General features: G+C 46.0%; 3 protein-coding genes across 4 annotated transcripts; 2 read left to right on the forward strand and 1 right to left on the reverse strand.

The window, feature by feature from the left end:
• Positions 1-4,177: 4,177 nt before the first annotated feature.
• Positions 4,178-7,803, forward strand: LOC120690469. The gene is made up of 4 exons (XM_039973121.1): positions 4,178-4,388; positions 7,032-7,184; positions 7,357-7,506; positions 7,537-7,803. The coding sequence occupies exons 1-3, from the start codon at positions 4,246-4,248 to the stop codon at positions 7,460-7,462; spliced, it is 402 nt and encodes a 133-aa protein (XP_039829055.1). The 5' UTR covers positions 4,178-4,245; the 3' UTR covers positions 7,463-7,506; positions 7,537-7,803.
• Positions 7,804-8,063: 260 nt separating this feature from the next.
• On the reverse strand, positions 8,064-9,578 carry LOC120690468. The gene has a single exon (XM_039973120.1). It carries the CDS (start codon positions 9,424-9,426, stop codon positions 8,500-8,502), a length of 927 nt encoding a protein of 308 aa, XP_039829054.1. The 5' UTR covers positions 9,427-9,578; the 3' UTR covers positions 8,064-8,499.
• Positions 9,579-16,417: 6,839 nt separating this feature from the next.
• Positions 16,418-21,041, forward strand: LOC120688303. 2 transcript variants are annotated; one of them, XM_039970563.1, is made up of 2 exons: positions 16,418-16,984; positions 20,224-21,041. In XM_039970563.1, exons 1-2 carry the CDS (start codon positions 16,448-16,450, stop codon positions 20,278-20,280), a joined length of 594 nt encoding a protein of 197 aa, XP_039826497.1. In that variant the 5' UTR covers positions 16,418-16,447; the 3' UTR covers positions 20,281-21,041. The 2 variants fall into 2 exon arrangements, with proteins under 2 accessions (XP_039826497.1, XP_039826498.1); XM_039970564.1 differs by having other exon boundaries at positions 16,430-16,984; positions 20,732-21,041.
• The last annotated feature ends 2,552 nt before the right edge of the window (positions 21,042-23,593 follow it).

A 23,593-nucleotide genomic window follows, 5' to 3' on the forward strand; every position in this document is an offset into this window, starting at 1 on the left:
TAATTAGCGGATTAGCTGAATTAGATTTGGTGCTTTAGAACATTCGTTTAGTATTACAATTTCAGTACTATTACAGACTTGTTTTAAATTAATTATGAATTAGAATAGAATTATGACAGTACCTTATTGATATTGCAACATAAGGCAATGGCTGCCTCCAATTGTGGAGGATTTTCATGGACCGAAGAAAATCTAGTATAATACTTGATATCATGACCCATCTTGTTATCAGTAAGAAGTTGGATCCGTTAGCGGATGGTACGATAGAGATGGTGTTGTCCAAAGTAGTAGAGTTTAAAGATTTCACATTATTTCGAGGTATTACAACGCAAGATGTAAAGGGACACCTGCTAGAACGTCGGAAGATATACATGAGAGTATGTGAACTAGCGAATTATCCTAATATCATTGGATTCGTCGGAAGATATACATGAGAGTATGTGAACTAGCGAATTATCCTAATATCATTGGATTCTTACAAAGTTCTTGTAAGATATGGATGCGACCAGATGTGTATGAGATGCACATTAAAGTAACTCTCATTCAGTTCTAATCTCGTCCGTCATTTGGAATCCATATGTTTGAAACAGTAACATTATTGTTTAATTATATGCTAGAATTACCCCGAGGACACGGAGTTGATTAACAAATTGATACCAAATTTCCGTAAATTGGTATGTATCTTCGGTAGACTTATGCCGCAAACTAGGCGAAAGAGGTGGAGAAGATCTTCGGGTGATAGTACTTGGCCTCCACAAGAGCAGATGACCGGAGGTTCGTCAAGTCATGCTGCAGCACCTCAAGCACCAAGTTGTGTTAACTTGGATGACGACATGGATGACTTCATGCCCCCCAAACCATGGCCTCCAACACATGATGTTCCTTCCCCTGTACATGAACATAGATTCAGAAAAGAGAGAAAGGGAAAGGGAAGAGGTTTGTCAAGTCATGCTGCAGCACCTCAAGCACCAACTTGTGTTAACTGGAATGACGACATGGATAACTTTATGCCCCCCAAACCATGGCCTCCAACACATGATGTTCCTCCCCCTGTACTTGAACGTAGATCCAGAAAAGAGAGAAAGGGAAAGGCAAGAGGTTCGTCGAGTCATACTACACCACCTGTAGCACCACCATCTGTCAACTGGGATGACGACCTAAATGATTTCATGCCATGATCTATAACATATGATGTTCATTGGTTCAAGATGTATTCGCATTTAGTATTGTTAATGTTGTATTATACTTGTATGTATGTCTCGTACCTAACTTGCATTCACTGGACATGTACATAATGTCGAGTTTGAATCGTAGTTAGTCCTAATGGACCAGCGAAGCATAAACATACCATCTATCGTATGTAATGGAAAATATGAGAGTGATCAGAGGCGAACGTTGAAGTGTACAAATAAGCGATCCACAGCTATCTCATTACAAATAAACATCAGAGATACAAACATTGGATATATCTAACCACCCCTAGGGCGTCGGACCCTCTTAGCCCTCTGTTGGGCACGGACATGGCCCTCGGAGTAGGTGTGACGATCCGGAGACCTCACCTGTCGCTCAGGCCGCAAAAGGGGCTGCGGTTTCTACTGTTGAGAGATCCCAAGTGGTGCTCCTCCTAACTGTGAATACCCCAAGACATCGGGGTCACCGTGCGCGCCAGGTGAGTCTGGTGTCAAGATGTCGAGTTCATCTAAGGTGACGCCCTCGTTATTTGGAATGAACGTACTCGAAACAAACTCTGCGTAACATATAAACGTAAACCAACATATGTTGTGTGGTAAATTAACGAGTGTATTGAGAGAGTGTTTTGCACCAGGTCGAAAGGAGGAAGAAGGTCCGGCGCCCGCATTGGGGTAGAATCCTACGCATAAAATGCGGATGTTAGCGTACGCTCGTGTCTTTCGTCATGACATGTAGAAACCGAAATACGAAACATAAACTAACCTGTGTAGGCCGGTATCTGTGGCCCCGGTACCATCCCTGGATACGGTCAGCCAACTGGTGGTGCCCCTCTAAATATTCCAGTATGGACGAACGCAGTAGCTGAATCGTATCCTGTTTGTGATATTAGTAAATATGTAGCAACACTTGATCTAATTTTAAAGAGATATCTACATTACCTGCAGTTGTGTAGTACTGCGATGTCGGCCCGTGCACGGTCGCCGGACACGGGAACGACGGCGAGGCCTGGGACGACCTGTGGCTGTCTTCATACTGCACACGGCTTCCCAAGTTGTGCAGTACCTGACGCAACGGATCATGCTGTCTCGACCATGCCTCTGTCTGCTCAAACTGGGTCATTGGGGATCCGGCACGTACCCTCGTTAGGTAAGTCGAGCAGTCCATCTCCATCATGTTGCAAAGGCGAAACTGCATCCATTCAGTAAAGGAACAGTCACAAACACATGAATTATCTTATGAATATTAATATATATATATATATATGCAAATATGATCAAGAGACTCACCGCGCCAGCTAGTGCCTCCACGTGGTGCCGGGCATAGCCATCCTGAGGCCTCGGCTGGTGTGGCTGCGGGTGAGTGTCAACATAAACCAGACGAGCCCGAGTCCGGGGGTAAGTACCAGGTGAGATAAGCCCTAAAGGAGCCCGAGTCAATGTTTGGATATGTTGCACCTTGCACTACCTCATTCCCTCTGTACGCCCACTCCTGATTTCGAACGTCTTCTGCGACATGATTGCCAAAATCATGCTCCTTCCACTCTTTTGGCAATGAGTACTGCTCGTCATCAGATGAACCCTCATATTCTTCCATCTCCATTGCGGTTTGGTCTTCTGCCTCCATCTCGTCCACAATGCTATGTATCCTCTCTCCCTCATCAGCAATGCCCTCTGGTCCGATGTTTTGGTTCTCTATCTCTTCTGACTCATCTTGCTCAACATAGTTGGTCTCTCTTCGAATACTCGGAATTACTTGATCTGCACCATGTTGGATTTCATTTTGTGTCTTCTCCCGGGTTTGAACAAGAATGGCCAGAGGCCACCCACGCTCTAGAGCTGCTTGCATGTACTTCTGCCAGTCATCAGTGCTGTGTATCATCATCAATTCCCATAAATCACTTTCTACCTCCCAATTAACAAGAGACTGGACGGTCATCACATGTGTCTCCGGATCAACACGGAACCCACGCTGCAGCCACTTATATATGGAATCAAAACTCCTCTCCAGAGGTTTATCTATGGCGCTAGATGTGCACTTAAAGGCAGAAAGGTCTACTCCATTTGTCCCATACAAAATATTGTAGTCACCAAAAAATACTTGAAACTGCATCTTGCTCGACATATCTGTATATCACGGAATACTTATCGAGTTATACTCTTTACTTCACTACCTTATTGAATAATCCGTAAAAACTAAGTATGGATTTCAACTACAACATATAAGTATTCATAACTACGTGATGACACTCAAATTCTATACTGCATATGCGAAATTCTATTTTAAATCGTAATTAATTTATAAACACGTCTCTAATAGTACTGCAATTGTAATAATAAACGCGTAGTACTAATTTTCTAAACTAACTTACTACTACGTAACTAAAGTATTATTAAACTCCCACTTAAATGATTCTACTATAGCACTAATTAAATTAAATTACTCTACAATACCAATGGAAAAATACATAAGTTAAATGTACTTACCTGCAGATCACAAGTGCGCAATCCAGCAGGGCTTCGCCACTTCCCTTCTCCTCACCCCTCTCTTTTTTTTCTAAATTTTTGGTGTAATTTTTGGATTCAAATGAGGAGGGAATAGGGGTCAAGGGCTTATATAGAGAGGGCACACCCGGTCGCCCGAGGGGGGCGACAGGCCCCCCTTGCGCGCCTGTGGGCGGGGCACCCCCAGTCGCCGGGGGGGGGGGCGACAGCCCCCTGCACCTGCACGCCCCGGCCAGGGACCTATTTGCAAATTGGAATAAAAAATTACAAACAGGTCCTGTCGCCCCTTGGGTGGGCGACCGGGGTATATTTTCGAAATTTTTCGAAATCGGACATATATTTTTGAAATTTTGATTTTTTTTAATATAAAAAAGAAAAAATCGCTCTCTTTTTACTCCATGGGCCATTTTACAAGCCCAACGGCTGGTGACCAACGGGCCGAACAGACACTGCATAAAAAAAAAATTCGATCTGTTTTGGCCCGATCGCTCAGCGCTTCACACGCACGCGACACCCGCAGTGGAATCCGCCACCGGTGAGGCGGAAGAGGATCATGGACGGCGGAGGCGGTCAAGCGATGGAGAAGCCGCCGCCGGAGCCCGCCCGCGCGGCGGCCGCGGAGGAGGTGGCGGCGCGGTTCAGGTCGCTGGTGGACCCCGACGACGTCGCCTCCATCAGGCAGACGCAGCACCTCATGTGAGCCCCCGGCTACTCCCCCACCCTACCTCCCATCCGCCGATCCCGTCGAGCTCTCCTGCTTTGTTTACAGTTCTGACAGTTCAGTTGTTCCGATACATCAATTCTGCTGCACTGCCTTCACTCCCTGTGCCTAGCATGCTAGGTGAGATTTTTCTGTTTTTCCTCATCAGATTTAGACGGCTCCGGGGCAAGGCATCAGTGGTTTTCGCTTATAGCAATTTGTTGCTTGCATATCCAACTATTGGGAGAGTTGATAAGAAAATAGTGCTCCAGCAACTCTCCAATAATTATTAGGACAATCTAATAATTTACCCCAACTCTTCCTTAAGAAATGAGGAGCTGTGACTCTCCCAATAAGGTAGTTGGATTGGGATGAGATTATTGGAAGATTGAAAAGCCAACTCACCCAATAAAAGTGTAAGTGATATTGGGACATCCCCCATTAACACCTTGTTGGGAGAAGATTATTGGGAGACTGCTGGCATCGCATCTCCAGCAATCTCCCTTTTTCCAATAAACTGATAATATTGGGAAGAAGTTATACTCCAACAATTTCCCAAAACCTTTCCCTTTCCTCAATAATTACTGGGTTGTCCTAATATTTCATCCTAACTCCTCTCAAATAAATGGAGAATTTTAGCTCTCGTAATATGTTAGTTGTATTGAGAGAAGGTTATTGGGGAACTGTAAAATCATCTCTCCAATCTATGAAAGTGGTATTGGACATCCCAATACTATCTTATTGGGAGATATTTATTGGGGAACCGCTGGAGATGCTAAGAGCATTGATGATTGCTCCCATACGCAGTTCTAAAATGTTGATTTGTGATCTAATGTGTGAGTTGAAGTGTGCGGCCCTCGTTCCTTTGCCTGATGATTTGTTAATGGCAAGAATTTTCAATAAAAGTGCCTGTGGATCCATGAATAGATTAGACCTCACAGTCAGCCTGATGATTCAGTGCTGTATTTATGCAAAGGGATGCATATACTTTCTTCTTTGTCATTGACAGACTTTGTGAATTTAGGTTCAAGCATATTCTTTGTCATGTAAAGGAACATTCGATGGTTTAATGCAGTAAATTGTTTCAAGTGGTCGCAAATGCTTGTGTAAGTGATATCATTAAGATCTAGGGTATTTTAAGTTCTGCACAAATTTGTTACGTACAGTCATATATGAACACATCGTCATTTTCACTGTCATGTTAAACATAATAGTCTTGATGAAAGTTGCTCATCTACACTACTCTGCCATGTTTCTATTTCTTAAGTTTCTTTGTTCACTGTCTCCTACCTGTCCTACCAATTTTCTCTTTGTTTCCTAAACATCCTTGTATCCTGCTTCCTTGCCTGGTTTCCCCGGACCTGCTCCAGGGAGAAAAAAAGGTCAGGTAGATGGGAAAAGGTAGGCTCCATTAGCTGAAACCTCTGTACTACTAAGGAGACACCCATCCCACATTCTTGCAGTTTAGGGTATTGTTTTCATGTCTGTGTACTTAGAATGCTTGGTATGCTTTGTCTTGCACCAGCATATTAGCATCAACCTTAGCTATGATAGGAACTTTGACTTCAAGCTAGACTTTGTACATTCTATGAAAGGGTTGCTTGAGATCAGGACATCAAGTTTTGTCATAAAGGGCAACTGAAATATTACCTGTTTAGAAATCCTGGAAGTAGAAGTAGAATATTCATACAGAAATTTCTGCTATTGTAAGTAAGAGAGGACCATTTGATCTACAATTTTTTTATTACTTGATATGCTTTTAAGTGGTGTTTTGTCTTTCAGGAATTTCTGTATACTATTAATCATCACTCAATAATTTACCTTGTTGTCTCAAACAGCCTGAGAGTCCAAAAGGCATAGGGTTTGGGTGTTTCTAAATCTTTTTTTTTTGGGGGGGGGGGGATGGGTGTTTCTAAATCTTGCTGTTAATTTCAATATTCCTCATATGTACATAGTGTATCTAGCCATGTACAAGCTTTCCTTTTGCAATGAAAGAATGTACCTCCTAGGCTCCTACGACCCATAGGAAACAAAAGAAGCACTTGCTGCTATTGGAGAATTGCATCTGCAAACAGTATATGTACTCAATATTTGTCTGTTGGAAATTAAATTTGAATTTATGTGTTATAAATTTAAATATCTTATTCATCCTTTTCCATGCTATGGTTTTTCTTCTGACTTTTATTGAGATTAACTCAATAATTGAGTTGCACCTATTGTTAATGGGTAGTTTCATACTTGCTTTATGCTCCTAATCTTGAAATTTGGTAAGTGTTCTGCAGCAAACTGGGTCAATCCTGGTTAGGCTATAATGCAAACATGCATGAATGCAAATCTTGCGTGTGTAGACATCTCCCCTTTTCTGCAAAGAGTCTTACTATTACAATTTGCCTTGGAAATGATTCATTTGTTCTGATCGTTGGTTAAAATGTTACTGATTCTTATAGTGATAGCAAGTTAGCTAATGATGTATATAGGATGGCATGCATCACGTTGCTAGACATATGAGCAAAGCTAGCTGCTGAAGCGATTCACATCAATTGTTTGGTGGTGGGAGTTGGGGATTGTTCCCTTTGTTTCCATTTCTTCAGTAATTGTCATTCAAAATTGTCAATATTAATTTCCCCTTTTTTATGCAGAATGGGGCGATTGCAAGATAGCAATGCAGTTCTCACACATTTTAATGAGTATTCCGAGCAATGCTTTGCAGAAGTGTCTAGTGATTTTGCTAGTAAAACTCGCCTTCTCAAGTCCATGAAGGCTGATCTTGAGCATATTTTCACAAAGCTAAGGTACCATCCCGTACACTAGGTTTCAATTATCAACTGTCCTTTCATCTCTTTATTAATTTTCTACTGTGTCATTGTGCTTGGTGTTTCTCTCTTATACCCAAATTTTTGTTCAGTGTCTGCTTCTAAGATAAATTTCCACTTGAGTGACATTCATCTTTAACTCTTGTTGTAGAGGGATGAAAGCAAGGCTGGCAGCCACTTATCCGGATGCTTTCCCTGATGGTGCGATGTCAAAGACCATGGACCAAAGACCAGACCTTGAAAGTCCTCTGGATTAGTCCAACGCCAAAATTGGTGAAGTGACGAGATATATGGGCGTAGGTAACAGATTTGGTTTGGTTCATCTACTCGCTGACTGAAGCAACATATCCTCATTATGTTGTTGCAGAAAATTCTAGCTTTGAGGAACTTGTGTTTCTGTTTATATAGCTCTCTGTATTAGAACTTAGAACTGGGCTTGATAGATCAGTATATATTCTTTTTGCGTAATTTTTGAATTTTACTAGTATTTTTTATCAAATCTATTTAGAGCCGGTGGATGGAGCAGTTATCAAACTAATCATGATGTGTACTCGCAGTACCAGTCAAAGTTTTTGGTTTGTGGTCTGTTGCGGATAAATTAGGATCTGCTGTCGCAACATGTTAAAGATGCGAATTGCATGCGAACTACGAAAATATGACCACATAGTCGTGGCTAGCTCCTACGAGAGTAGAAATGCTTGCACTAGCTCAGATCATTCACTCAACTAGTTTGTTTTGGAGTGTACATCATAGTATACTGCATTGTCCAAATTCAATCTGCAGATGCCATCACGATGATGATTGAAAAATAAAATACATTCAGACTGTCATTTTGGATGGAGGTGTATGTATTTGCAGTTTATTCGCCACGTGATGCGAACCTTCTTTACATGGATGCAAGGAAACTTTTCACGAATCATTATAAGAAAAGAAACTTCATATGCAATACAAGTTACACGATTGAGTATTTACTTTTCGCAGTAATCAAACTTAGTATTGCATATCCTAGTAGAAGACTAGAAGGTTTTCATGGCTGACAGCCGCGACTCCAGATCCAGCTCGTACGTTAACCCATTCTCCTTCCTGTTAACCCTCCGCATCTATGGAGTGGAACCATGCCTCCATTCCGCATGCTTGATCTTCTTACCATATCACCATACCCAAATTGTTAATGATTACGCCTTTGCAGTATGGCAAGCGCAACGATGCACAAATAATCCGTATTTCTTATTACAAGGTTTAGCGCAAGGTTAGTTTTTTTTTCCTGATAAAGCAAGTATTAAGTTTCTGGTACCTAGAACATTTTCATGGCAGACAATCGCGCCTCCAAATCAATTTCATACGGGAAGAGCGTAATATGCTTCTTCTTGATTACCCTGCGGCGCAGCTCCTTCGTCTCCATGTCGAGGACGGCGAGCGCTCCATCAACCTCTTCCTCTTCCTCCACCTTATCAGTAGGCCAGTCGTCGCCGGTAAAGGGCCGCAGCAAGATGGCGCCGCTCCTCGCCCCCGAGCTCGCAATGTCAACCGCCCCTTTAAGCCACCAGTAATACGGCGTGCCCGGCGGCGTCAGAGACCTTGCCGTCGTCGCTATGTCGATCACGGCGTGCCGCGACCAGCCGCCGGCGCCGGCAGGCCGCTGCAGCCAAACGGATATCTTGAGCTTGTTCGCGACGTGCAAGCTCAGCCTCCCGTCCGGGGACGACGCCAGGTGGAGATTGGAGACTTTGCAGTATTGGGGCAGGGCGCGCTTTGGGACCTCGATCGACCCTGCCATCGCCGTCCGGACGTCGTAGGTGAGGATGTGGATGTAGAAGTGCTGCTCTTCAAAAGGGTCGTCCAGCATGAAGTAGAAGGGCTCGTCCTCGTCCTCGTCCTCGTCGTACGTGTACATTAGCCAGTGGATGAGTCCACGGAGCACGACGGCGCTGCACTGGGGTTGGAGAGAGCACCACCGCGAACGAGGATGTGCGACCATGGTGGCCGGGCCCCATGGACATGTGCCATCGGCGTTGTCCGACGACACTGTCTGCACCGTGATATTGGCCGAGTGAGCCTCGAGCCCGGTGAAATCGGCGGCCAGGACAAGGAAGGAACTGCCACCGATGCCGTCCGCGGCGGTGAGCAGGACGTACGTGTAGTACACGCCGTACTCGGAAGCCTTCCTGTCCCTGATCCTGATGTCCGGCGGGCTGGGGAGGAAGGTGCGGCCGCCGCTCATGGGGTCGTACACGCAGATGTCCGACGAGCGGTCCCCGCCGAGGTACCTGTAACATCCAGATATTTTACCTAGATGTGGGCCCTAGTTGTCATCGCCTCTTCCTCCTCCCGTGACTATCCTCACTCTCAAAGCCTCCCAAACCGGCCAGCTCGCTCCCGTGCCCAACTTTGCCACGACGTCGTCCGTGCGTGACGCCGCGACACTCCTCTCCTCTATGCCGTGCTGCTCCTCCTCCTTCTACACGTGCCCATCCCTCCTCTCCTCCTCAGACCACGCCAGCCCTTCCTGCTCGCACTTGAACTCGCCACCGCAGCCCGCCATGGCCGCCAAGATCCACTCGGCGGTGAACTCCCACTTCCGGTCATCATCTTCGACAACCAAAGGCTAAAATCGACTTTCCTCGACTCCCTGAAGCTCATGCTCTCCTCGTTCCAGCGCGTTCCGCAAGTTTCCGCGCTCGTTCTCGAGCCATGCCGCCGTCGACAAGCTGCTACTCGCCGCGAGCCGCGCTCACGCGCCTCTGGGCCGTGCCGCCGAGCGCCTCCACTCCGCCCGGCCCTGCTGAACTCTCCCATGGCCGCCCTGCCGTCAACCACTCACCGGAGCGCCGCCGCACGCTGCCACCACCGCCGCCGAGGTGCTGCTCCCGCCGCCAGCCCTCTCCGGTCGCCCCCAACCCCCACCGAGACCATCTACAGGTGCGGCTCGAACTCCTCTCCATTTTCCCCAACCTAGCCCCCACCGCCGGAGCCTCTCCTCGCCGGAAAACGGCCGCCCGACCCTCCCCTGTTATGTCCAGTTCCGCCAAGGACCTCCCGTGAGAAGAAACAGAAATCCAGGGGCCTAGATGCAAAAGTTCGTTTCCTTTTTCTTTTGTTTTCAAAAACAGCAAACTTGTAAATTCCATATAAAATCGTAGAAAAATCATAAAAATGCAAACTAAAATGTTTTGGAATCCTTAGATCAAATCCTACAACTTTTGTTACAGTCACATATTCATATTATGCTTCTATTTTAATCTAGGATAAAGATTAGATTAAATAGCACACAAATGTATCTCCTGTTGTAGTCATGAACTAAAGCTAGTTTTTGGATAGTGTGCTATACCCTATATGAGTAGCTTACTGTAAAAATTTGAGGACATTTTGACAACTCTAGCTATATGTTTCATTAGATCTTGGTTTATGCCTATGTTAAATAAAATTAAATCCACAGGGTTCTATTAGTTTTCCTGAGCTGAAAACTTTACAGAAGCCTTAATTTAGTTTTCAGATGCTATAGAAAAATTTTGGGAGCTTTTAGTAATGTATAACTAGACCTTTTGATTTATTCATGAATAAAATTTGTAAATCAAAAACCCTAGTTTTCTTCATTAGAAAAATCTCATATTTTTACTAGATCTTGGTTTTCAGTACATGAGCATGCCCGTAAAATTTTAGCCACTGAAATTAAGCAGTTTACTCTATAGAATTTTAGTTAGATAAATGCCTAGGAAAGGAATCTAAATTCCTATACTTGTTGTATAGCTCAATAAATTATGAAAACTTTACCACAAGATCATCTTAAGGAATCTAGCCTACTGGTAAAATTTCATTACCATAACTTGCATTCTTTATCCTAGAGATTTGTTTTTGTACACTAGTAGTGATAGATTCATGAGTTTTTATGATTTATTTGTTACATCAAATGACCTGAAAATCTTACTGCACACTAGTAACTTAGTAAAGCATCTCTCGTAACAATATCAGCACCATTCGATGCTTTTAGCTTTAGTTATAGTTTTCCCTTGCTTTCCATGTGTTAATATGATGAAAGACACTTTTTCTGCATTTTTCTGTCCTAATATAAAAGAAAAGCAACACACCCAGCTCTTTATGAGTTAGTATAGATAAAATTCCTACTCTATAAATGAATACCCAACAGGCTGAAAAAGAAAGTAGTAGCACCTTTCAACTTAAGTTTAGTTGACCTCCATTTATATCAAGAAATAAATGCATTATATTCGTCTCATACATATGTATTGTTGTATTTCATTTAGGTAATAGAAGAACCGCATGAATGATGTGATGATGGAGTCGAGCCAGAAGACGGTGAATGTGGACACGTCTAAAAGATGGACGGATGGATCCCGATGTGCACGACCGAAGGAAGATGCTCGTTGAGCAATTCTCCTCTAACTAACAATGACCTAATGTTATTCCCAGGCAAGCCCCGGAGCATAACCTATTATTTTAACTTATGAAATGTTATATATATTTACTTGTTTATGCATTAAGTTTCTAGGCATTGGATGAAACCCTAGTTGCATGATTCCTAGGTTCCATTGGACGGAATACTAGTATGTGTATGTCGTTATCCTTGCCATGCTAAAAATAGGATTCGGTAGAAGTCGAGTAATTCCCTATTGCTCGCGAGATATAGGATATCTTTATGATTTGATTGTGGAATATTGGAATATGGAGGAAAGGAAAAGAATTGGAGACCGGACGGGAACTGTCTAGCCCTGTCTGTATCGGTTAAGGGCCGTACCGTTGTCGGCCCTGCTGATCATGTTTGATTTGTACTAACCGCATACCGGGAGTAGGAGGTAGTCGAAACCGGTAAGCCGAGTATTGCCTTGTTTCGAAAGTACAGAACTTCTACCCACCCCTTAGGGCAGTCGAGTGGCCGCGGAGAATTGGGATGCATATGTTTATTTTTGGTGGTCTCTCGTAGGGCTCGGTTGACTATATGCAGGTGGGGCGGTTCTGTAGTTCGAGGCGGGGAGGGGAATGGTTGGTCCGTATGGTCTGACGGGGTTAATACGTGCCGTGTTGGTTAGGTCCACCTTGCAAGGTTAAATCGGATCGATTCGCCGTCAGTCGCTCTCGGACATGAGCACCTTGATCTCCGAGTCACATCGTAGTAAGGAAATGAAACGAAATGATATGATACATGTTGATGTTATTTAATCAATTATGTTTTCACATTGATTGTTATATATCTGCAACTCATAGATGTATAGCAATTTTATAACTATAATTTGGAGCTAAAATTTTGAAATTAAGGATTTATCCTTAGATGCTTTTCTGCAATTAAATTCACCAGCCAGAAAGCTTTGCATGTCTAGATATGTGGGCTAAGTATACCCAAAAGTCGGGTAAGTCTTGCTGAGTATTAGTATACTCAGGGTTTGTTGTTTACCCTGTTTCAGGTATAGAAGCTAATCAGGATTCGCATCAGTGGGCTCGATGTGACGTCCTCACGTGTTCATAGTTATCGTTTTGTTTTATTGATTCTCAATCAAAATTCCTTCTCTCATGTCATATTCTCTTCCGCTGCTGTCATTTATTTTATGTAAATTCTAAATTTAAAGCTGTTTTGTGAATATTTATGTTATCATCTATTTTTGTGAAATTATTCTATGCTGGTACCGTCTGTGCTCGCCGTTGCGCGAGACTTCTGGTGTGTTTCGATCGGCCTGTGTGTTGGAAACATGCTGTCAGGTTACATTTAATTAAGCTAATGCGCCTGATGCGTTCAAATGATGGCCATTACGCTTAATTAAGCCGTTTAACTTGGCGGTTCTGTCACAATACCTGCGGCGGAGCACGACGAGGCCGTTGCGCGACGCCGCCAGGGGCTCGTAGTCGCCGAGAAGGGATCTGCCGGCCGTACGAGCCGCGAACGGCGCGTGGTGCTTCTCGAAGAAGGACGCCACGCCGGGCGTCGCCGGGTGCGCCGCGGAGAAGCAGGGCGGCGGCGGCCGGCCCTGGTCCTGGCCCATCCTGGCCTTGTCGTAGGCGTGCAGGAAGCCGAGGACGCACGGCGGCACGACGGCGGCGCCGCCGGGATCGGGCTCGCGGCAGACGCGGCGGATGAAGGCCGGGCGGAGGATGTCGCGGCGGAGGGCCCTGCAGCACGCGGCGCAGCGGACGAGCGTCGTGACGTCCGACCGCGCGGCGATCTCGGGCAGGAGGTCGGGCGGAAGCGTCGGGAGCGCCGGCGGCTCGGCTTCCTCCTCCGGCGGCCGCCGTGGCGTGGTGACCGTGGCCTGGTCCGGCGACGGCGGGGCTATGAACGCGCGACGGCGCTTGCGCGGCGGCATGGCCCCGTGCTCGCAATGCGAGCGCTTTGTTCGTGTTTTCGTAGCGGAAGGCGCTCACAAGTATATACATGTAGCCGTTGCCCCCTGTTGGCGGTTGCCCTGTCGATGTGTTGCGGCGGATTCGAGTATGACACGAATTCGCAAGGCCCAAGATATACTGGGCTTCACTCTTGGGCCTGAACATGGGCCTTGTGAAGCGGCACGGGTCACTGCGTGCACTGCCAGCCCAATATACATCTCTTTTCTGCTTCTTCCCGACGTCGGACGCCCCCCTCTCTCTTGTTTACATCCTCTCTCCAGTCTCGAGTATCCACCTTGTCGAAATGCTGCCAGCCCCGGGAAGGCCCTGCCAGCCCCGGGACGGCCTCGTACGTGCATATCTCACGTCGAAAAATTCTACTCCCTTCGTCCTAAAAAAACAAAAAACAAGTTATCATATGATTCAAAATTTATCTCAAAAAATAAGTCATTCTACTCTATTTAGAAAGTACATACGCATACAAAATCAATTAGTGCCGAATATGGATAATATATAGGAGCAAACATGGTCATTTTATCTTCTTCTTAAGTTGTCCTAGAATTCCTGGGATAACTTGTTTTTTGGGACGGAGGGAGTAGATCTATAGCTCTATTTATTTTTCATCTTTCAGCCATGCTTAGATTATGAGTTTAAAAATATTTTCTCATTTATCGTTTTTCGTAGAAATGCATAGACACTTTTAGTCATGGATCCGTAGCAGCGTTGCTAAATTATTGGTGATGGTAGATGGCATGATGGTGCTAAAAAATTAGAGACAAAACTACTACGAATTAAACGATCCCAAAGCAACAAAATAAATTCATCAGCGTAAAAAATTCTAACCATTTGTGTCAAGTAGGATCGGTCTTGCAAATTCTGTCTACCTTAATCAATACCAAATCAATTGATTTGCTGTAATGATTAGACACAATACTGAGCCTTTTATTTGCCCATTGGACGACGACCACAGTCGTAAGGTCTTTGTTGAAGTGGGATTAGCAATCCCCTGCGCCCGAGGAGTATGAGGTCACGCAGGCCCTGTTTGGTTTGCCCTAGCACAAATAGCACAAAAACTTTGACCAATAATTAGGGGTGCTAAATAAAGGTAATTTACAAAACTAACTCCACAGCGCTGTACTACTTCGCGAGACGAACCTAATGAGGTCTTTGACCGCACGATTAGAGGATAGTTACTGTAGCATCACTGTAGCCAATCATCGATTAATTACTATCATTAGATTCGTCGTGAAAAGTTATACCCATCCGTGAAAAGGTTTTGCAAATAAATTTCGTTTAGTACTCCATGCATTGAAGATTCTTTTCTCGGAAAATGTGTGCTAAGTAGTACTATATGTAAACCAAACAGGGCCGCAAACGCCCGCCGAGCCCATCTCCTCCATGCAGCAAGCAGGTGGCGGCCGCCACTAGCCGTCCCGGCACATCGCCTCGTCGGCCTTCTCGCACCTCGCCGATCGGCCGTCTCCTCGCCGCTCCTCGCGCAGTCACGCCCGCGGCCGCGCTGTCCTCGTCGATCGTCCGCACGCTGGCGGCCTCCGCGCCCCTACGCCGCCAGCCCCCGCCCGCCCGTGCCGCCCGCCTCCACCCTGTTCCTCGCCGCCCGGAAGGCCGGATCTGGCGACAGGACGCGGCGGGCGGGTGGGCCAGGGAGGTCGGATCCGGCGGCAGCGCGTGGTGGCGGGCGGTGGAGGAGGAGCACGGCGGCGGAGGAGCATGGCTGATGGGCTCCTGATGGGCTGGGCGGGTCATTGATGGGCTCGTTGGGATTTTTTCTAATTTGATTAATCGAGTTAGGCAGCAAAACCGTCTTAAAAAATAGATTATTTACTGTGTCTTTTTATTTGAGACAGTTGCGAAAAACGTCTTGATTAATTATTTTTATCCTTCTCGGTTAAAATTTATGTAGTAATAAAACATGAAGGCCCAAATCATGAAGGATTTGAATACTTGGGAGAACATCACATTCACTCACTCACTTTCATGTATGACTCATGACTTTACTATTTTATTTGTTTTGTTTTTTACAACATAAAACTTATAACTGCTTTGAAATTTGGTGCGCACAGAATAGTGTCTTTTCAGTGTGTGTGTGTGTGTGTGTTTTGTACTGCACTAGAATTAGACAGTTGATTTTTAGTGGCCTTGTGTCCTTGTCTTCTTTTATGGCCCAGATGTGCATTCAGCATTTACTTCTATGGTAGATTTTCCACTAAGCAAACTTTCTGCTTTCAATCTTATACTAGCTAGCAAGCAGGGGGATGAAAGCGCGACTAGTTGCCACTTATCCTGATGCGCAACGGTAAAGAAATGGACCAAAGTCCTGAACCGACCTCCCTGGATGACAGTCTAGCACCTAAATATATCTTGCATTCTGGTGCCGCCACGTCTGACAGTGTCGCACGGCTGTTCCCTGCACTATCGGGTATCATTTCTGCTCAAGAGAAGAAGCATGCCGTCTTGATCGTGTGTATTGGTGGCCGGCATCAAGTTGGGTTCCGTACTCTATTGAATAGGAAGACCATAATACTAGCGATTTCATTACACTCCAAAGAGGTAGTTGAGTAACATCATATCATGTAAGTTAACTAGGTGGATACTTGGATACGCTTGATTGCTTTCAACAACGTATGTAAAATATGCCATTCCTCTCCCATGAGTTGCCCAATTAATGGACCTCAGCTGTAAGGTAGAAGCGGGATCATCACTTGTGCGGCTGTGCCCCTGCACCAGAGGAATACATGACACACATGGAACAAGTCCGTTTAATTTGATGCTTGTGGACCGGGAAGTTGCTAGCCATGGATCGCCGTCCTTGCCGAAGGCCGGGCGCCGGGAGTGCTCGTGGCCTCCGGCATCGCTCGCGTGTCCGGCGAACGGTTTGTCTGGCAGTCACGCGGATGCTGATGGCACGATTGGCAAAAGGGCCTTTTCTCAAGCGGCAGCTGGCCCGGCCTACCAGCAGGCCGAAACAGACCCCTCCTCGCAAATTCTTCTCCGCTCCCTCTCCCCCTATATATATCCTCTCCCGCCGGCCTCGTTTCGTTGCTCCCACCGTTCTCACGCCGACGGCCTCCGGGCGTTTCAACGCCGCTCCACAATTCCCCAACCCCCATCCCAAGCGCAGCCCCCCTCACCGAAACCCTAGCCCTAGCCGGCGAGGATGCCGAAGGACGGCGGCGGCGGCGGCGGAGGAGGAGGAGTGCCGCGACGAGGTGGGCTTGGAGGAGCGCCTCATCGAGGAGGATCGCGAGATCTGGGAGAAGAAGAGCACAGCGCTCCTCTACGGCCTCGTCCTCACCCACCACGCGCCATCTAGCGTCGAGCCACCACTCCGTGCAGATCCACAACGCGCCTCGACGACGCGTAGGTTGACGCGATCCGCTACGACGACCAGCACGCTGACTTCGGGGGACCCGGCGACGCGTCCGGGAATGGTTCGGCCGGTTTGCGCTCCTTTGCTAATTTGCTTGCCCACCTTCTCTTCCCTATTCTTCCTTATCTCCTTGGTATGAAGTGTCGGTGTTGCTATGCTACTCTGTGATGCGATTTGGTTTGCCGTGGTGGGGGTCGTGGAATTTATTTTCCTATATATAGATTCGTGTGTTCGTTGTGGGTTAGGGACTTATTAGTGTTTCTTTGTCATACTTCAGTAAGCGGGAGTACTTCGGCTAGAGGATCATGTGATTTTTTTTTTCATGTTATCTTAGGTTTCAAGTTGCAGTGCTTTGTACAATATGTCATTTAATGTTTTTTGATTTGTATGTATGTTCAATCGTGGACTCATGAGTACAAGGGGTGCTGGAGTTGTAGGAACGCTGCAAACATGCTATTTGGCGGGATCTGGAGTTTCAAACTGGCTAGCGGGTTCATGCACGGCTGTAATTATGTCGTTGTGTCATTCATTAGGGCATAATCCTTTCGGGGAAGGGAGATTATGTGGTGTGCTAAGGAAATTTCCATAATTTTTCTTTTAAATTGTGTCTTGTACTGGTGGTGGACTTGACTATATTGTTTTCCATATTAATGTCCAGAGAGGATGCAATCTGATTCATTTGATGGTTCGAGGATCTTATTCATTATATCTGAAGCTTATGCCGTGGTTCATTTTATGAAGCATAGTTGAAAGTTAGTTATGTTAAGTAGTTGCCATTTGTCTTTTTTTCCCCATGCCATTGAATGCACTGGATGGTGTAAAACTATAATAGTAAAGATGATGCCATAGAAAATGCATCGAAAGGTTTTGGTTTTTCGCACCTTAATTTGGCATTCCAAATTATCCTTATTTTTTCATTCTATTGTTTGGTTGTGTGTTTTGTATTTTATTGATGTTTTTTTCCCTATAATTGCAACCTCCGATATAGAGGTTGGATGCCCAAATGATAGAGTGTAGATATAAGCTCGAAACCCTTGTGGCCTTGTGGTTATGTTCGTTGACATTGCCCCTCTGCTAGATCAGTGTCAGTGTATGGGCTGAGGCTCCACATTGGGTTGACTTGGCTGTATCCCATCAATGGAGGTGCCTACCTTTGTGCAGCCCATATTGGAGCCCAAACTCATACCTCCTTCAAACACATCGAGTTCATAAATAAATGTGTAAGTCCTCCCTGAGTCGCGTTTGGAAAGGCCGGTAATAGAAGCCATTGGCTCTCTTTAGTTCAATCAACAATTCTTCTTTCCAAATGGTTGTCCATCTCGTAGTATTATTGTATTAATTAAGGGGGGCTTGTTTTTTGGCGGATACCATTAGGTTCATCAATGCCACCTGTGTTAAGATTATGGTGGGCATTTTTTGGAAGGTTTGGTTTAGGAGATAGAGGATGTATAGAGAACACAGAGTAGATTCTGGATCAACAGATCAAGGAGGATTACATTGCTTGAAAGAGCATGCCATTTTCATATAATCTCATCAGCCATGTGTTCATTGACTGTGGACTGGCTACTTGACTGTGTTGAGCCCTTGGACAGGATCAAAATTTTGACAATACTGAGCTTGCATACATATGTCCGATAAATGTGGGTTGTTCAAGCTATTTTATAATTCAAAAGTTTATGTACCCTAGTGCTATGAGTCCAACAACTCTTTATCGCCTCTATGGTACTTAATAACATGATATACCTATGGGCTAACAGAGTTTTTAGTTTGTTGCTGATTTGCTCTAGGATCAGGGTTGTGTTTGCTTTTGGTTTCGATTAGCCCCTAGGCACATCACATCATGTTAGTAAGTGTCATGGAGGGGAATAAACCTTGTTTGACTACCAGGACCAGGGTACATGAACTTTTAGAATTGTTTGATAGTTGGGACAATCCTCGAATATGTGTGCTACTTTCTTCTGTGTAAGTTGATACTCCCTCCGTCCAAATATCAGAGTCGTCTTAGGGTCGTGCGCAGTGACCAAGGAGGGGGCGGCGGAGCCACGCTTGCAATTCATCACGGCTTCGTTTTAATTCCATCGGCACCTGTTCCAGTACTCGAGCAATTAAGCCGCTAACGTCCCTCCAAACGCCGTTGCCGCACGTCATGGTGAAGTGGTCTCGGCGGCTGGTGCTGTGGACAACGGCGGCATGGATGCTAACGGGAGGGAGCAGAGGCGTGACGCTGCATCTAATGCCGAGCAGGAAACGAGGAGCCACGGGCGCTAGGGACGAGCTGCGAGTGCCTGGGATGATGTGCAACAGGTGGTCCCATGCTTAGACGTCTCCAATTCTTGGAAAAAAAATTTTGGTTAGGCGCTCCCAATATTTGGATGGAGGGAGTATTATCCAAGGGCTCAGCATCAGCGAGGGCTGATAAAGAGTGGATGATGGGGTTGTACACATGATCTTCATCTAGGTGGTGACAATCCTTCTTGATCTGTTTATCCAGATCTCCTGTGTGTATTCTATGTATCTTCCACTTTCTCAGCCAAATCTTCTAGAAAACCCCTACTATAGCCCTCAAGTTTATGGGTGCAAATTGATGAACCTAAGATGATCCGTCTGGCCCTCTTTAGTTCATATAACAATACTAGTTTTCCAATGATTTTCCTGTAATGCACCACAGCTACTCAGTAGTCAATGCTCACTAATTTAGCCTATTAGCTTGAACAGTCCGGTAATCCAGCAGGTATAGGGTTTTTGACCGTTTCAAAACTGTGCTTTAAGTGCTAAAGTCTAATATGGATATAACTAAATGATTGTAGCCTTGTCCTTTTCTTTTGCGATGAAAATTATGTCCTAATCTGCACAAATAGAGATGATTGCTGCTTTTAAGAGGTCTTCAGTGCACTTTTCTGTTCTGTGTTTAAGCATTAGGGAATCCATCCTTTTCCATGAAATGGTTTTTCTTCTGATTTGTGTTGACCCCTTTTTGTTTAGTTGTCCTTATTGTTATATTGGTTAGCTGGGTAACTCGGCTATATTTCACATCTCAATGAAATTTACGCGATACCAGATCTGCAACAGGAGCATTTGATGATGGTTTTATGTGTATATTATTCTTTTATTGTATTCCTGCTAGCAGACTTGGTTTCTGGAGTTACTCGAGATATTACCACATAATAATATTTCTGATTATTGTAATGGGAAGAATATGTGTGCTTACAAATTTATATGTTATGTACTGAACAATAGAGATATTCTCAAAAGAACAAATATTGTCTACTCTTTGACATAATCTTTTGTGAAATTTTGCAGGTTGCTCTTCCTGTGAGTTACACCAATTTAGATTATCACAGATTTTCTAGGAAATGATGCATTTGGTAGCAAAATCGATGAAAATGCTTCCCATTCTTACTCTGAGGGCAAGTTAGCAGAACATGTCGGATGGTACATATGTTGTTAACCATGTTAGCATGGTACATATGTTGTTAACCATGTTAGCGACACTAGTTGCTGGATAACTCATATCAATTGTTTGGCAGTTGCTTAAATTTTTGTCTTCCTTTGCATCCTCTGGTAGTTCATATCAATTATATTTCCCCTTTGCTGTGCAGATTGGGGTAGCATTTTTCACATGTTCCAACAATTATTACAGACATTGCTCTCGAGAGGCATGAACTGCCTTTTCCGTCTCATTAGTTTTCTAGTGGCATTGTGTTTTGTCCTGGGTGTTCCTTTTTATCACCAAGCGTGCATACAAAATTCATATCTACAATAAATTTCCAGCTAATCAATTTTTCTGTTTTCATTCTTTGGGGAGCAGAGGGATGAAAGTGAGGCCAGCAGCCACTTGTCTAGACGTTTTCCTTGATGGTGTGATGGACCAGAACCACTCTGGAATAGTCAGCTCCATCTGACGCTGTTGCATCAAGGTCTCTTCTGCTAAGTTCGGTTCAGTAGCCTGTTGAATTAGAAAGTCCATAATACTAACGTTTTATCACACTCCAAAGAGTGTAGTTGAGTGCTTAACCACATGTATCAATTTTGTGAAATTTGGTGATGGTATGTAAATTAACTAACTATTTGGATATGCTGACTTTCAACAACCTATTTAGAGTGTGTCATTCATCTCCCATAGCTTGCCCAATGGACCTCAGCTGTGAGGTATGTGAAATAACTGTGTTTTTAGCTCCTAGATTGAGTATATACCAGTGGCCGATTGCCACATCATGTGACCAACGCATGCAATTCAGGGTGTCTGCTGCGAAATCACTACTGTCGAAAGCTATTTGCTTTATGCTATGACATGCAATATGGTTATTTTCATCCAAATCAAATTAATTGCACTCGGGATCAACAAAAAATCAAGTCAAAATTATCTATTATTCTATGAACCTTTTCTTCACCCTCATCCTGTCTTCCACGGTTCATGTCAAAGGCACCAGGGAGCTCGCGAGCTCTACCTTGAATCGGCGATGAGGAAACTCATCACCGTACCCTCCCGTCCGGCGATGATGCTAAGACTACGAGATTAGGCACGCGGCACTGGGGTCTGCGAGTTCGATCAACCCTGTGTTGTCGTCATGCTGACAGTGTAGCCTTGTAGGTGAGGATGTGGAAGTTCTTGGCACTGGACGGACATTAGTAGGGATGTCAATTGGTGATCCTTAGGGACCCATCCAACCCTCTTTAGTTCAAAATTTTGTATTAATTCTTTAAAACGATATCTTAATTTGAGAATTAGTACACACTTTTGAACTAAAAAAGATTGGAGATGCACCTAAAGATCACCAATTTGCACTCCTAGACATTAGCCGGTTGTTCGAGGACTTCTCAAACATTGAAAACTTGGTCTTGCTCTGCATCGGCAGGACGTGCAGCTCACCCGGGAGGATGTGGTCATGCGGAAGAAGAAGCTTGAGGAGCTCAACAAGACAGTGGATTCACTCCACTAATAAGCGCCAGCTGATGCCTGATGCTCACCTGCCTCCACTCCACCGAGAGTCCGCAGCCCGCTCGCCAGATCTCTGTAATCTCAGTGTGCCACAAAGGGTTCGTGCCTCGGTTGGCTTAAGTGCCAAACTCCAGACCTTGGGGTGCCGAGTTCGAGCCTCGGGTGAAACGGCTCGCTGGAAGTGAGCACACCATCGGCCCGGAGTATCGCTGGGAGAACCTGCCCCCCTACTTAGGGTTCCTATAAACCTGGAGGATAATCCAGCCTCTATCCTCCAAAAAAACCATAATCAGGAGGCCAATGTGCCGGTGCATGTTTTTTTTTTCTCGAATATGCGCGTAGCGTATCATTGTATTAAGACGAAGAAAAAATTAGTATAGTGTTCGGTTACAACCCAAATGGAACAGACTCCAGATGGACATAAACCGGCATGCCAGCTGAACACAACCCGAAAGATAAACTAAAACATGAACTACTCACATTCCGCACGACCTAAACGACCGGCTTAAAGTGTAGCCCTCAGTCATCGCTCCATCCCACGAAGGGAGAGCTATTACTCATGTTCTTCAACATTGGAAACATGTCCTGCAAGGCGTCCATGTGGTTAGGCTGAGGTCCTTCTCGAAACAAATTCTCCACCGCTTGCTCTGCCGAAGCCGCCAAGGGTAGAGGCGCGCCAAGCTCACCGAGTCGGCGCATCAAGAGCACCGCCCCTCGCTTTGCCGGCTTGACGGCCGAGAGAGGGTCCAAAGCTTGGTGATGGCTACGCCTAAGGCCATATGCCTCAGACGAAGGCAGCTGAGGAGGCGCGTCAACGAGGACAGGATCAACTCGACGGCGACGAGACGGCTTGTCCACAAGAGGCGGCAGAATATTCTTCGAAACTTTGCAGATGAAGTCCTCCAAGGCCGCGGAATTGCCATCCTCCGACGTCCCGATCGTGCCGGTCGCCTCCTCAGAAGCCGGCACCACAATCTCGGCCAAAGGCGGCACCTCCACAGGCGGCACCTCCACAACCGGCACCACCTCGGGCGATGGTGGCACCTCCACAGGCGGCACCTCCATAGGCGTCATGGGTGTGGCAGCCCCAGAGTGCCCCAGCGGACCACCGGAGGGCGATGCCCTCGCCTGGGAAACACTCGCCATCGAAGCTCGATCTCGAAGCTCCTGAGACCGGAAGGTGGCCACAAACAACTCCGGGAGGGCAGGCTCAAGGGTGAAGTCATCCTCCTCGATGTGAACCACAGCCATGATCGCTGACTTGGCCGCAGCCAAAGCAACCACGCCCAAGTCATCGGTGGTGGAGAGCGTGAGGTCGAGGCCACTGTCAGTAGCAGTAGTCTTCGGCAACGACCGATCGTCCGAGCTAGCAGGAATGACACGCCGTCCAGCCGGGGCTGGCCCGAGCGAAGTGGCGGGCGACGAGGCCGCAGGTAATCCTTGGCACGGTGCAGAAGGCTGTGGCAACGCAGGCACCGCGATGGCAGACGACACGAAGCAACCCGATGCTTGAAGGAAAGGCAGTTCAAGCATCGTCCATCGAGCACCTTGGGGAAGCATCACCGCGGCGGCGCTTCCGGCCGAGGAGGCCGCTCCCGATGGTCCCGATGATGTGCGCACCGCCTCTCAACTCGTTGCCAACCATCAGGGTCGACGCGAGGAGGGCAATGCACTGCCAGGCCCCGGACACGGCTTGTGGCAGCCCGACCAACCTTTGTGGGGGTGGTCGTG

The sequence above is a fragment of the Panicum virgatum genome, chromosome 9N (assembly GCF_016808335.1).
Source record: "Panicum virgatum strain AP13 chromosome 9N, P.virgatum_v5, whole genome shotgun sequence".
Taxonomy (NCBI): Eukaryota; Viridiplantae; Streptophyta; class Magnoliopsida; order Poales; family Poaceae; genus Panicum; species Panicum virgatum.

Bases quoted from the DNA above. Each gene is read 5' to 3' on its own strand.
- LOC120690469 (XM_039973121.1), top strand. From the start codon at position 4,246: ATGGACGGCGGAGGCGGTCAAGCGATGGAGAAGCCGCCGCCGGAGCCC. The intron at 4,389-7,031 runs GTGAGCCCCCGG...TTTTTTATGCAG, and splicing joins AGGCAGACGCAGCACCTCAT to AATGGGGCGATTGCAAGATA. The intron at 7,185-7,356 runs GTACCATCCCGT...CTCTTGTTGTAG, and splicing joins CATATTTTCACAAAGCTAAG to AGGGATGAAAGCAAGGCTGG.
- LOC120690468 (XM_039973120.1), bottom strand. From the start codon at position 9,426: ATGAGCGGCGGCCGCACCTTCCTCCCCAGCCCGCCGGACATCAGGATC.
- LOC120688303 (XM_039970563.1), top strand. From the start codon at position 16,448: ATGCTGATGGCACGATTGGCAAAAGGGCCTTTTCTCAAGCGGCAGCTG. The intron at 16,985-20,223 runs GTTCGGCCGGTT...GAAATTTTGCAG, and splicing joins CGGCGACGCGTCCGGGAATG to GTTGCTCTTCCTGTGAGTTA.